Source organism: Canis aureus, chromosome 18 (assembly GCF_053574225.1).
Source record: "Canis aureus isolate CA01 chromosome 18, VMU_Caureus_v.1.0, whole genome shotgun sequence".
Lineage (NCBI taxonomy): Eukaryota > Metazoa > Chordata > Mammalia > Carnivora > Canidae > Canis > Canis aureus.
Window position 1 is genome coordinate 22,855,849 of NC_135628.1, and position 13,232 is coordinate 22,869,080.

Below are 13,232 nucleotides of genomic sequence, written 5' to 3' on the forward strand. Positions count from 1 at the left end.
CTTTTCCAATCTATTCAGGTCCAAATGGCAATGTGCTAGTTGAGAAATACAGGAGGTCTGAGAGGTACCAGTGATGTGAAATGTCTAATTTCAAATATTTCTTTTATGATTTTTTTTTTCTCTGAAGACAAGGTCACTCAAGGTCTCTACCTTTATCTCAACCAAAGTTCACTATAAGCCTATTTACTTTTTGGTGTCAAATATACATACTAAAATTCATGACTAAAATATTCTATTCTTCATATTGAAGGAGGATGGCAGTAGAGTAGGAGGATGTTATGCTTGCCTTGTCCCACAAATACAACTACATAACTGTCAAATCATCCTAAATACACCAGAAATCTACCTGAAGGCTGGCAGAACAAACTCCACAACCAAAGGTGGAAAGCACATCTAAGAAGGAAGTGCAGAGACATAACTTGGGAGAGAAAGGGATTGTGGCCACTATGGTAGGGAGGGAGCGATGATCACAGAAGAAGGGAAAGACAGATTAGCATACAAGGGAGGGCATTGGGAAAATGAATACCCATATTAGTTGGCTTGGAATGTGAGAGGGCCTAAATTTCTTGAGTTCCTGCAACCAGTGAGACTTAAAGCCTGGAATTTTAAAGGTCCACATGCTTGGTTCAGGAGAACTCAGAGGGCATTGGGGCTGCTCTTGGAGAGAAGGCAAGGGCAAATAGCCTGCAGACACACAACATGGAAACAATGATCTGAAGAGTCCCCAGGGCACACAGTGGGGAGGTTAGCTGCTCATTTTGAAGCATGTCTTAGAAAGGAGGCAACATTCATGGGGAGATCCCTGTTGAAACATAGGAACTGATATGCACCATTTCCCTTCTCTGCCGCTCCGCACACAGAGCAATCTGTGGGAACCAAGCCTGTGCTGACACTGGCTACGTAACTTGCTTATTCCAAACTCCATTCCCCAACGCTTTGGAAGAACCACCCTTTCTAGTCATGCTTGTCTCAGTCCCAACATAGTGGCTCACCTCCTACAGAAGACTAGCACAAATCCCTGCCAACACTTCATCTCCTGACCCAGGAGTTTGCAAGGTCTCAGTTCTGGTGGTGGTGGCAAAAGGTCTCATTTCGCAAGCGGACCAGAACATACCAAGTTAAAATGTGCCACACACAGACCAGAGATCAAACACTGCCCACAACAGGCAGAGAGCCTCTGCAAATGACTGGCCTGTAGGATAAAGCAGCCAGCACACATTGGAGACACTCCTGGAAGCACCAGGTGCTGGGGAACAGGTGCTGGGCAACAGAGATGTAGCTAACTTTTCTAACACAAAGAAACATTCACAGAGACTAAGATAAAATGAGAAGACAGAGGAATTTGTACCAAACATAAGAATAAGACAAGGTCATGGCAGGAGAGCTAAGTGAAACAAATTTAAGTAATGTGTTTGATAAAGAATTTTAAGCAATGATCATAAGGATACTCAATGGGCTTGAGAAGAGAGTGGAAGACATCAGTGAGACCATTAACAGAGATAAGGAATAACAGCAGAAATGGCTTAATAAACAAAGTGAGAAACATGCTTGATGAAATGAACAGCAGGCTGGAAGAAACACAGGAATGAATTAATGACCTAGAAGACAGAGTAATGGAAAGTAATTACACTGAACAAAACAGAAAAAAAAAATTATGCAAAATGAGAACAAACTTCGGTAACTTAATGACTCTAAAAAATATAATAATATTCATATCATAGAAGTCCTAGAAGAAGGAAAGAGAGAAAGGGGAGTAGAAAATCAGGAGAAATAATAGCTGAAAACGTCTCTAATCTGGGTAAGGAAACAGATATCCAGATCTAGGAGGCACAGAGAACCCCCAACAAAATCGACAAAAGCAGATCAACATGAAGACATATTGTAATTAAAATGGAAAAATAAAGTGGTAAAATAAAAATAGTAAGAGCAATAGGATAAAAGAAAATAGTTACATACAAAGGAAATCCCACAAGGCTATCAGTGAATTTTTCAGCAGAAACTTTCCAAGCCAGAAAGGAGTGGCATGATATATTCAAAGTGCTGAATGGGAAAAATCTGTAGCCAAGAATACTCTATCCAGCAACAAAAACTAAAGGAGTTCATGACCACTAAACCAACCCGGCAAGAAATATTAAAAGGAACTCTGAATAGCAAAGACAGACCAAAAATGATAGTATGAAGGTAGAAAACACAAAAGCAGTAAAAATGAATATTTCTGTGAAAAAGCAGTCAAGGAACTCACAAAATAAAAAGATGCAAATTATGACACCATATATGTAAAACATACATAGGAGAAGAGTAAAGAATGGATTCAAACATAAAAATCATAAATTTAATATAAACTGCTATATGCAGATGTTATATATAAACCTAATGATAACCACAAGTCAAAAACCACTAATGAATATGCAAATAATAAAAAGAAAGAAATCCAAATATATCACTTAAGAAAACTAGCAAACCACAAAAGAGAAAAAGAAAGTATCAGAGAAAATGTTCAGAAACAACCATAAAACAAGTACAAATGGCAATAAATATGTATCTATCAATAATTACTTAAATGTAAAAGATCTAAACACTCCAATCAAAAAGATATATGGTGACAGAATGGATAAAAAATAAGACCCATCTATATGCTGCCTACAAGAGAATCACTTTAGACATTAAGACACCTGCCAACTGAAACTGAGGGGATGGAGAAATTTATCATGTAGACGGATGCCAAAAGAAAGTTGGAGTAGCAATCCTCATGTTGGACAAAATAGGCTTCAAAACAAAGACTGTAACAAGAGACAAAGAAGGACACTATATAAAGGGAACAATCCAACAAGAAGATATACCAACTGTAAATATTTACACACTCAACATGGGAGTACCCAAATACATAAAACAATTAAAAACAAACATAAAGGAAGTAATTGATAATAATACAATAATAGTAGGGGACTTTAACTCCCCACTTACATCAATGGAAAGATCACCTAAGTAGAAAATCAACAGAAAAAAAATGGCTTTGAGTGACACAATGTAGCAGATTGATTTAACAGATATATTCAGGAAATTCCATCCTAAAATAGCAGAATACACATTCTATTCTAGCACACATGGACCATTCTCCAGAACTGGTCACTTATGAGATCACAAAACAAGCCTCAACAAATTCAAAAATACACCATGCATGGTTTCTGACCACACCATTTTGAAACTAGAAGTCAACCAGGAAGGAAAAACCTGGAAAGACTAGGTTAAATAACATGATACTAAGCAATGAATAGATCAACTAGGAAATCAAAGAAGAAATTTAAAAATGCATGGAAACAACTGGAAACGAAAATACAATGGTACAAAACCTGCTGGGACATCCTCAACAAAATACTACCAAACCAAATCCAACAACACATTTAAAAAAAAAAAATCATTCACCATGACCAAGTGGGATTTATTCCTGGGTTGCAAGAATGATTCAATATTCACAAATCAGTCAACACGATACACTGCATTAACAAGAGAAAGGATAAGAGAAAGGATATGATCATTTCAAAGAACACTGAAAAAGCATTTGACAAAGTACAACAACGATTCAGGATAAAAATCCTCAACAAAGTAGGTTTGGAAGGAACATACTTCAACATATAAAGGCTCATATGAAAAACTCACAGCAAACATCATCCTCAATGGGAACAGAGAGCCTTTCCCCTAAGCTCAGTAACAAAACAAGGATGTTCACTCTCACCACCTTTATTCGACATTGTATTAGAAAACCTAGCCACAACAAAAAGATATAAAAGCCATTAAATCAGCAAGGAAGAAGTCAACTAACTGTTCACTTTTCGCAGATGACATGATACTATATAAGGAAAATCCAAAGACTCCATCAAGAAACTGCTAGAATGATCAATGAATTCAGTAAAGTCACAGGGTACAAAATCAATCTACAGAAATATGTTGCATTTCTACACACCAATAATGAAGCAGCAGAAAGAGAAATTAAGAAAACAACCCCATTTACAATTGCACCAAAATTAGTAAGATACCTAGGAATAAACCTAACCAATGAAGTGAATGACCTATATTCTAAAAATCAAACAATGATGAAAGAAATTAAGGATGATATAAAGAAATGGAAGGATATTCCATACTTATGGATTGGAAGAACAAAAAACATTGTTAAAATATTGATAGTTCCTATACTATACAAAGCAATCTACACATTTAGTGCAATCCCGATTAAAATACCACCAGCATTTTTCACAGAGCTAAAACAATCAATCTTAAAATTTACATAGAACCACAAAAGATGGGGATCCCTGGGTGGCTCAGCAGTTTGGCGCCTGCCTTTGGCCCAGGGCGCGATACTGGAGTCCTGGGATCGAGTCCCGCGTCGGGCTCCTGGCATGGAGCCTGCTTCTCCCTCTGTCTGTGTCTCTGCCTCTCTCTCTCTATCATGAATAAACACACACACACACACACACACACACACACACACACACACACACAAAAGAGCCTGAATAGCCAAAGTAACCTTGAAAAAGAAAAGTAAAGCTGGACACATCACAATTCTAGATTTCAAGTAATATTACAAAGGTGTGGTAATCAAAATGGTATGGTACTGGCACAAAAACAGAATCATAGATAAAAAGAACAGAACAAAAAACCCAGAAAGAAATCCACAATTATATGCTTAATTAATCTTTGACAAAGCAGGGAAGAATATCTAAGGGAAAAAAGACAGTCTCTTCAACAAATGGTGTTGGGAAAACTGGACTACTTTCTTACACCATACACAAAAATAAATTCAAAATGTATTAAAGACCTAAATGTGAATCCTGAAACCTTATAAATCCTAGAAAAGAGCACATGACATTGGCCATAAAAACTTTTTTTCTAGGTAGGTCCCCAAAGGTAAAGGAAACAAAAGCAAAACTAAACTATTGGGGCTCTATCAAAATGAAAAGCTTCTATACAGCAAAGGAAACCATCAACACAACTAAAAGGCAACCTACAGAATGGGAGAAGGTATCTGCATATGGCATATCAATAAAGAGTTAGTATCCAAAAATACTTAATTTATAAAACTCTGCACCCCAAAATCAAATAATCCAATTGAAAAAATGAACAGATATTTCTCCAAAGAAAACATACAGATGGCCAACAGAAACATGATAAGATTCTCAACATCACTTATCAGGGAAATGCAAATCAAAATTACAATGGGATAGTACCTCACACTTGTCAAAACAGCTAAAATCAAAAACACAAGAAACAAGTTAATGAGGATATGGAAAAAAAGGCATCCTCTTGCACTGCTGGTGGGAATGAAAATTGGTGCAGCCACTGTGGAAAACAGTATGGAGGTTCCTCAAAAAGTTAAAATAGAACTACCCTATGATACAGCAATTGAACTGTATTTACCCAAAGTACAAAAACACTAATTCAAAGATACAAGCACCTCTATATTATTACAGCAGCATTATTCACAATAGCCAAGATATGGAACCAGCCTAAATGTCCATCAGTTGATGAATGGATAAAGAAGTGGTGTGTGTGTGTGTGTGTGTATGTATAATGGAGTATTATTCACTCATAAAAAGAATGAAATCTTGCCATTTGCAATGGCATGAGATAGAGCTAGTGAGTATCATCCTATGTGAAATAAGTCAGTCAGAGAAAGATAAATGCTGTATGATTTCACTCCTGTGGAATTTAAGAAACAAAACAAATAAGCAAAGGGAAAAAGAGAGAGAGAGAACAAGAGCAAGAGCGAGAGCAACCAAGAAACAGGCTCAATTATAGAGAACAAACTGATGGTTACCAGAGGGGAGGTAGGTAGGAAGATGAGCGAAATAGGTGGTGGGGATGAAGGAGTTCACTTGTCATATTGAGCACAAGGTGATTAAAATAAAAGCTTACGGAAAGTATATATTCTATCCTTCGAAGAACAACGTGAAACAGGTACTCAACATACGTTATTTCAAAGAATTATATGAACATATAAAAACTACTTTTAAGTTCTCATACTGAAAGAAGATCGTTGGCAGTATCATATGTAAAAACTTATAATTTCACTTACTCATGCAACAATACATTTACGGAATGAAGTTGAATAATTAAAGGCATCAATCTAAAATATTGATAGACATTTCCTATTTCTACAGTATGTAGGCCTTTAAATCCTCTCCTCAGTTCCAACACTCCCATCATGATTGCCAAATCTTTCTCTGCAATTACTTTTTTACGTTTCTTTCTTTATAATTCTATTATACCACCACCTCATCACCACATCACAAGAACAGCTACTTTTTGAGCGCTATGCACCAGGCATTATGAGAGCTTTACATGAATTAAGTCATTTAATCCTCATAATATCTTTTGAGAAAAGAAATATTATCCCTAACTATATATATAAAACAATGAAGCACAGACAGGCTAAGCTAGTAAGAGGTAGCATTGGTATTTGAACCCAAATAGTTAACCTTTAGAGTTGTCTCTCAGAAATCACCGCACACCTCCAAAATTCTGCTTCCTGGTTACAGGATATCACTTCTCTTCTTTTGGAATTCACTCAACATGCTGAAACTAGATGATTGCTGTCATTACAACATTCCCCTGTTCAATAATCTACTTTACCTAAAAATTAGTTATAAAAATCAGATCAAATGTGTACAATTCAGGTATTCAAGATTTTTCTCAATCTATATACCCATCCTCCCTTTCTGGCCTCATTCTCCATTCAGCCATCACATGAACACTAAGCAAGAGGTAACTGGAGCTATATTCTTATTCTCTCATAGGAACTAATACAATGTCTAAAACATAAGAGGTGCCAAAAATGTTTGCTAGATTAATGACTAAAAGACCTTATGATTCTTCAGATACCTAGCCATAGGTTACTGCAATGCTAGGGTTCATAGTGTTCACAAAGACATTTGGTTATTCCTTTCTTTATAAGAGAGTGCTAATCATTTAAAAATTTAAAAATTCACCCATGACAAAATAAGGCAATTCAGAACACTTAAATCATAGTTTTTTTTCCTCTTTTCTTTAGCAAAAGAGTAGTGGTGGTTATATCCAACAGAGTGATTAAAGAAATGAAAATATTCTTAATATTACCAAGAATTTTATTACTGACCTGTTGAGGGGTTATGGTATCTCTATAGCTTGGTAAAATTTTTAGGGTGACACTTCCACTAATATTTTTCAGTAATTCTTGTAATTCCTTTGGATTGTTTCCAACCTCATGACCATTGACTTCTTTAATGATATCTCCCACATGAAGCAGACCTTGTCGATCTATCATTCCTCCATGAAGGATTCGGGCAATTACCAGATCATTATTTTCGACCCTAAATGTTACACCCTAAAGGAAAGAAAAACCCAGAATTATCACTGGTTTTAGATTATTAGGAAGAAATCTTAAATATTCATGAATAAGAAAATTCTAAAAGTAGGTAAGTAAATTGTTCCTACTTTCCCCCTATTCTCTCCTGTCTCAATATTTTAATCTCATTAAACCACAGGCAACTGAAATGACATATACCACCCTATGGAAATTATATTCCACAGGATAAAAAGTTCAAAGGAGAAGAGTAAGTATCTAAGCATTGATGGCCTTGTTTCAAACTTCTCCTTTTTTCTTATAGTCAGGACTCAGAAATATAATTTTAGCAGGGAATAGTAAATTTCACTACTTATGGAGTCCTACCCATGCCTTCAATTTTTAATAACTTTCTTCTGTGTTTTGATACCATCATTAGCAAGCAACTTGAGTTCATTTCTTCAAAGGATATAGAAAGAAATGGAATAATTATCTCTTGTAATTTTTGCTGCCCATCAGCAAACTTCTGGCCTCTATTTCAATTTAACTTTTTATTTTGGTTTAGTTTTGTATGCTATTTAAGAGAGCATCAGTTGTGTATTTATATACAAGCCAAAAAACACTGGTAAAACAAATATACATGAATTGATGTTTTCATAATAATAATAATACAAATTTTGGAAAAAAAAGGGGGGGTAGTAATTGAGGCAAAAAAGTCAGATTTCAGATTTTAAAAGGCACAAATTTATCTACTCACCAATGGCTCCCCAGCTCTTTTGTGAATACCAAGAATACGAATGGCATCTACTGGTAATAACTGATTATTGATAGAAGAATTATTCATTTCTGGGCTTGATGGAGGTGAATCGTAACATTTTGATGCCACAATATCATGGGCCTCCAAGAGTGACTATAAGGATTCAGAACAGCCTGTGGTTATTAATTACTGATGGAAAAAGTTATTAAAACTAACAGTTCATTATCCTACTAGAGTACTAAAACCTTCCAAAGCACACATTAAATTCTAAAATATGAGTTAAATCAAATGCAACAGAACCTTTTAAATATGAATATATATAGTTTAATCAACATAAACAATATTGTATTCCTTGTTTCAAAGGATTTGAAGAGACTGATAAGAGTTTTGTGACTTTTTAAAACAAGTGACATGTTCAGTGGAAACTGAACCTAGATTTCCAAGTGTGGTGCACTCAAGGCACTGGAATTCACTGCTGACATTGTCATCAACATTATCATCATTCAATATTTATCATCAAGCCCTATTTATTAGGTATCATACAAATTCAAATGGTACAGGGGCTCCTGGGTGGCTCAGTTAGTTAACCATCTGCCTTTAACTCAGGCATGACCTCAGGGTCCTGAGATTGAGCACCCTATTTCTCCCTTTCCCTCTGCTGCTCCCTCTGTCCTCTCTCTCAAATAAAATAAATAAAATCTTTTAAAAAATTCAAATGGTACAGACCCTAATTTTTACTCTAAAAGTTGTTAGCAATACCATGTATTTTTACACATATAAAATGTCTAATAAATAGATAACCAATAGAAAATGGATAAGTATCAACATCTTATATCAGTGATGAAAGATTTTATATTACTGATAAAGGCTTTAGTCTATAGAACATATATTTTAAGGGAAAAACATTAATGAGCTATGAATGGTCCTGAATATAATTTTACCTCCTACGTTTACTATGTATATGCTATCATCATGAATGACTTTGATATAGCTTCCTAGGAATTTCTTACAATTTTTTAATATATTTATTTTAGTTTTTTGTTTATACTGTAATTGTGTATACTCAATATAAAGCAGAGTTAAATTTTTTGAGTAGATGGAACCCAAGCTCAAAAACAAATCAAAATAAAAAGAAGGGAGAAAATAAATATCAGCAAATTCAGAACAGAAGCAATCAGGATATGAATTGATAATTTCTAGTCATTTCATGAAAATATATTTTAAGAGACTAAAGAAAATTCCAAAAAGAAAAAAAATCACAAGGATTTTTTAAAGATTATTTCCATAAATGCTAGAAATTGCTCAATTCTCTAACCTGGGCTGCTTAGTTTTCATCCTATGCCTTCTTAGGCAATATTATCTACTCTGTGACTTGAACCAGTACTTCAACACTGATAACTTCTAAAACTCTCATGAGCTTCAGATTCAGACTAAAATCTGTCTACAACTAGCCAGTCATGATAACTTGAAAATCAAAGAGTAAGGATAGTAAAGATCGAAACATACTGAATTTATGAAAAATCAATAACTGCAAAATGATATTTAAAAAACAGAAGGACTGAAAAACTCATCTGTTACCATTCAAGAGTGCTATTTTAAAACAATACTTTGAAAACTGGTAAAGGGAAGGATCAGGCATTTCCCTGACTTTTCAGTATGAAATACATCATGGGTTGGTGAAATAGCTCAGTTGATGAGGAGAAGCTCTACTTTATATAAGAACAGCAGCTACAAAATATAGAATGAGAGAATCTGAAAAATGTCATTTTGAAGACTCTAATGAAAATATTAATTCAGGCAAAGATTAATTTGTGTTCATAAGTAGATAAATGGCTGAACAGGAAATAACTTTGTATAATGCTAGGATAATAATACAGTAGATTATGCTCTAGTGAAAAGTATTTCAAAGGAAGGATTAGACTGTCTTTGCCCTTAATTAAGACACCAATCTCAGCATCAGTAATGTGGGTTAACCAGGTGTCACACATCTTCTGATGTAGTTTAATTCATGTTGTATTACATCACTATTGATGCATTCCAGTTTCAAATAATTAACTTGAATCACCAATCTTTTACTTTTTCAAGATTTTATTTATTTGAGAGAGGGAAAGAGAGAAAGTATGAGTGAGAGGAGAGATGAATGGAGGAGAAGCAGACTGACTCTACTGAGCAGGGAACCCAATGTGGGGCTTGATCCCATGACACTGGATCATGACCTGTGCTGACGGCAGACGCTTAACAAACTGAGCCACCCAGGGACCCTGAATCATCAACTTTTTAGAAAGAACTTCTGTTTATAGGAAATAGAAGGGATAACTAAACAACACAGTAAAGAGACAACCAGATTCATTCAGGGAGTGGGAGGTTCTGCAGGGCAGTCATTTTTTATAGGTCAACATTATAATTAAGGGAGAAAAGACAGGGATCTAAGTTGGAAACCCATAAGCACAAACCCTTAAGTACAAAACTATACAGAGTATTTTGGTGTCAAATGGAGATGTTTGAATATAATGTGTATTACAGGATATGGAGATCCACTGAAATGAAAAAGTGGAAATCAATAACTGAAAAAAAAAAGGGTAAGTTACAAAATAACTTGTATAAGAGGATCTCAATCAGTAATGAAAAAAATATGCACATTTATGCACAGAAAAAGCATAGAGGAATATGCACTAGAATAGTACAGTACTGACATGGGTAATAAGAATGCAATGTCTTGGGCAGCCCTGGTGGCTCAGTGGTAGTGCCTGCCTTCGGTCCAGGGCATGATCCTGGAGACCCAGGATTGAGTCCCACATCGGGCTCCCTGCATGGAGCCTGCTTCTCCCTCTGCCTGTGTCTCTGCCTCTCTCTCTCTCATGAATAAATAAATTAAAAATCTTAAAAAAAAAAAAAAAAAAAAGAACTTAATAAAGAATGCAATGTCTTAATTTTTAAATTTTTGCTTGCCTGTATTTTCTAATTATATTTATTAAACTTTATATAAATTGATAAACTTATTAAATTTTATATATTTATTAAAGATATGTAGCGTGTATGAAAGCTCTACCATATGCTTCGGAGGTATCACAAACAACACTGCCAGTTACCTTAACATGTCAGTTTCTTGTAGAGTGTTCCTTATCTCAGCAAGTGCCATCAATTATTTGTCAGAAATACTATCCTTATCAACTTCCCACATCTCTCTTCTGTAACTATCACATGTAATCAATCACCAAGTCCTGTTGATTTTATGGCTTAAAACCTAAAAATTCCCACATTTTCCACTCTTGATACTGCCATCACAGTTTCTTGCCTTATTCCTCAACTATCTTTCTGCCTTCTCCTTAATATCTCCTACTCTCCCCCCTCTTATGGTTCTCCCCTCCTACTCTCACTGTCCTCAGAATAAAGTCCAAATAGCTTTCTGTGCCTTATAAGACCTTCATCAACTGGCACAAGCATATAGGATGTCTCTGAAATGTGTCCATTTTTTTTTGTACTTTGAGATACTGATTTATAGAGCAACCAACTCATATAAACTTTTGTATTTTGCAGCCACATTGCTGAAGAGTCATAGAAAGCCCTTGAGAAAAAGCAAAGGGGGTGTTGCCATTTGATTTTCAATGCTAAGATTTGCAATGGAAAGCAGATGACACTTTATTCTTTTATCCCAGCACTACTTATGGAACAGTCTATTCCTTCTCCCTTAAAATGCAGTATCTGTGTCATAAATCAAGTTGTGGTATACATGTGGATATATTTCTGTTTTTTTTTCTCTTCCATTGGTCTATTTTCTAATACTGTCCCAATACCACACTTAATTATACATTTATAAGAAATCTCTCCTCCCTCCCCTCCACTTTCTCTTCTGAAACTGACTCTTCTTTGTTAAACAGATTTACTCTTCACTGCTACAGACCAATGCTTAAATTGCATGTATTTTTTTTAGCACCTATGGAGAATGTGTTATGGATTAGTTCTATCCTTACACAGTTCTCTTTTGTTCCAAGGTCACTGATTGCATCTCAGTCTCAGAAGCAATACTGAAATAACTCTAATAAGAAAGGCTGCGAAACAGTGGTGGTGAGGAAGGAAAATCCATTATCACTATAAGAAAAAGGTCTCTAGTATGTGGTCTGTTGCTGAATCAAGGCTGGTTTTAATTACACAATGGAAAATCCATTCTAATGTATTTCTGCTATACATTTATGTAGTGTATATTAGCTGTGTGTCTGTTTTTATATCCTCAGTTCATTAAAATATCTGTTGGAATTTACATATTTATAAAATTTGCTTCTAAATAATCTTAAATAAATCACCTTAAGCTGGAACCCATCTACTAAAAGAATACAGGGGACTTGGGAATAAGAGTAATAGCAAAATTTACCTGGAAGTGAGGCTCTTTGAGTATGCCAACCAGTTCTGCCACATTTTCATCCACATTTATTAAAGGAGTGATATCTTCAAGAATTTCATTGACTAATTCTAAGTTATTATCACTGACAGCTTCTAGTTTTGAATCTTCTAGCCTCTCATGAGCCTGAAAAGATAACAGTATAATTGAAGTTATAACACATATTGTTTTGCTCCAGACCATGATTTTCTTCTTGATTTCTTTTTCATAAAGAACACTCTAAAAGATACTACCTAAAGGTTTGATTCATTTAAACCAAATTTAATATTCTAGTCAGAGGCAACATACATTTTATAGTAAATGTTATCAAGCAATATAATAAATCTTGGCTTTTATTCCTATTCTAAAAGTCATGGAAAACTTGCTTTAATAACTAAATGATGAAAAAACTAGTAAGCCAGATGACAATTGAAAAAACACATTTCCTACCCAATAGAATTTCCTAATGGCTTTCTAGTCTAGGCTCAAACTCTAGAGGCAGAAAATAAGTGATTATGCATAATAAAAATAAAAAAAAAAAAAAGGAATGTAATCATTATATGGACTGCCATTAAAAAATAATAAAAATCATTTTGGGGGTACCAGAATCCTGAAGCTACCATTTTCCAATTTTGATATCAGCAAAATAAATAAGTCAATTCAGGGAAGTCAGTTCTTGAACTGGACCTTGAAAGACTGTTTGATTTCATTAGGAAATCATGTCTCTTTATCTTAAGCCACTTAAAAAAAAAAAAAAAACAAAAAACCTCACAATCTTTTCCATG

General features: G+C 34.8%; 1 protein-coding gene across 7 annotated transcripts in view; it reads right to left on the reverse strand.

Moving 5' to 3' along the window:
* The window catches only part of PALS2 (protein associated with LIN7 2, MAGUK p55 family member), a 110,145-nt gene that overhangs the window by 36,010 nt on the left and 60,903 nt on the right, over positions 1 to 13,232 (reverse strand). For all 7 annotated transcript variants that reach the window (XM_077856495.1, XM_077856496.1, XM_077856498.1 and 4 more), the window contains exons 3-5: positions 12,442 to 12,594; positions 8,073 to 8,225; positions 7,130 to 7,357 (exon numbers count right to left, since the gene is read on the reverse strand). In XM_077856495.1, coding sequence (XP_077712621.1) covers positions 7,130 to 7,357; positions 8,073 to 8,225; positions 12,442 to 12,594 — 534 coding nt within the window. The remainder of the gene's footprint in view (positions 1 to 7,129; positions 7,358 to 8,072; positions 8,226 to 12,441; positions 12,595 to 13,232) is intronic.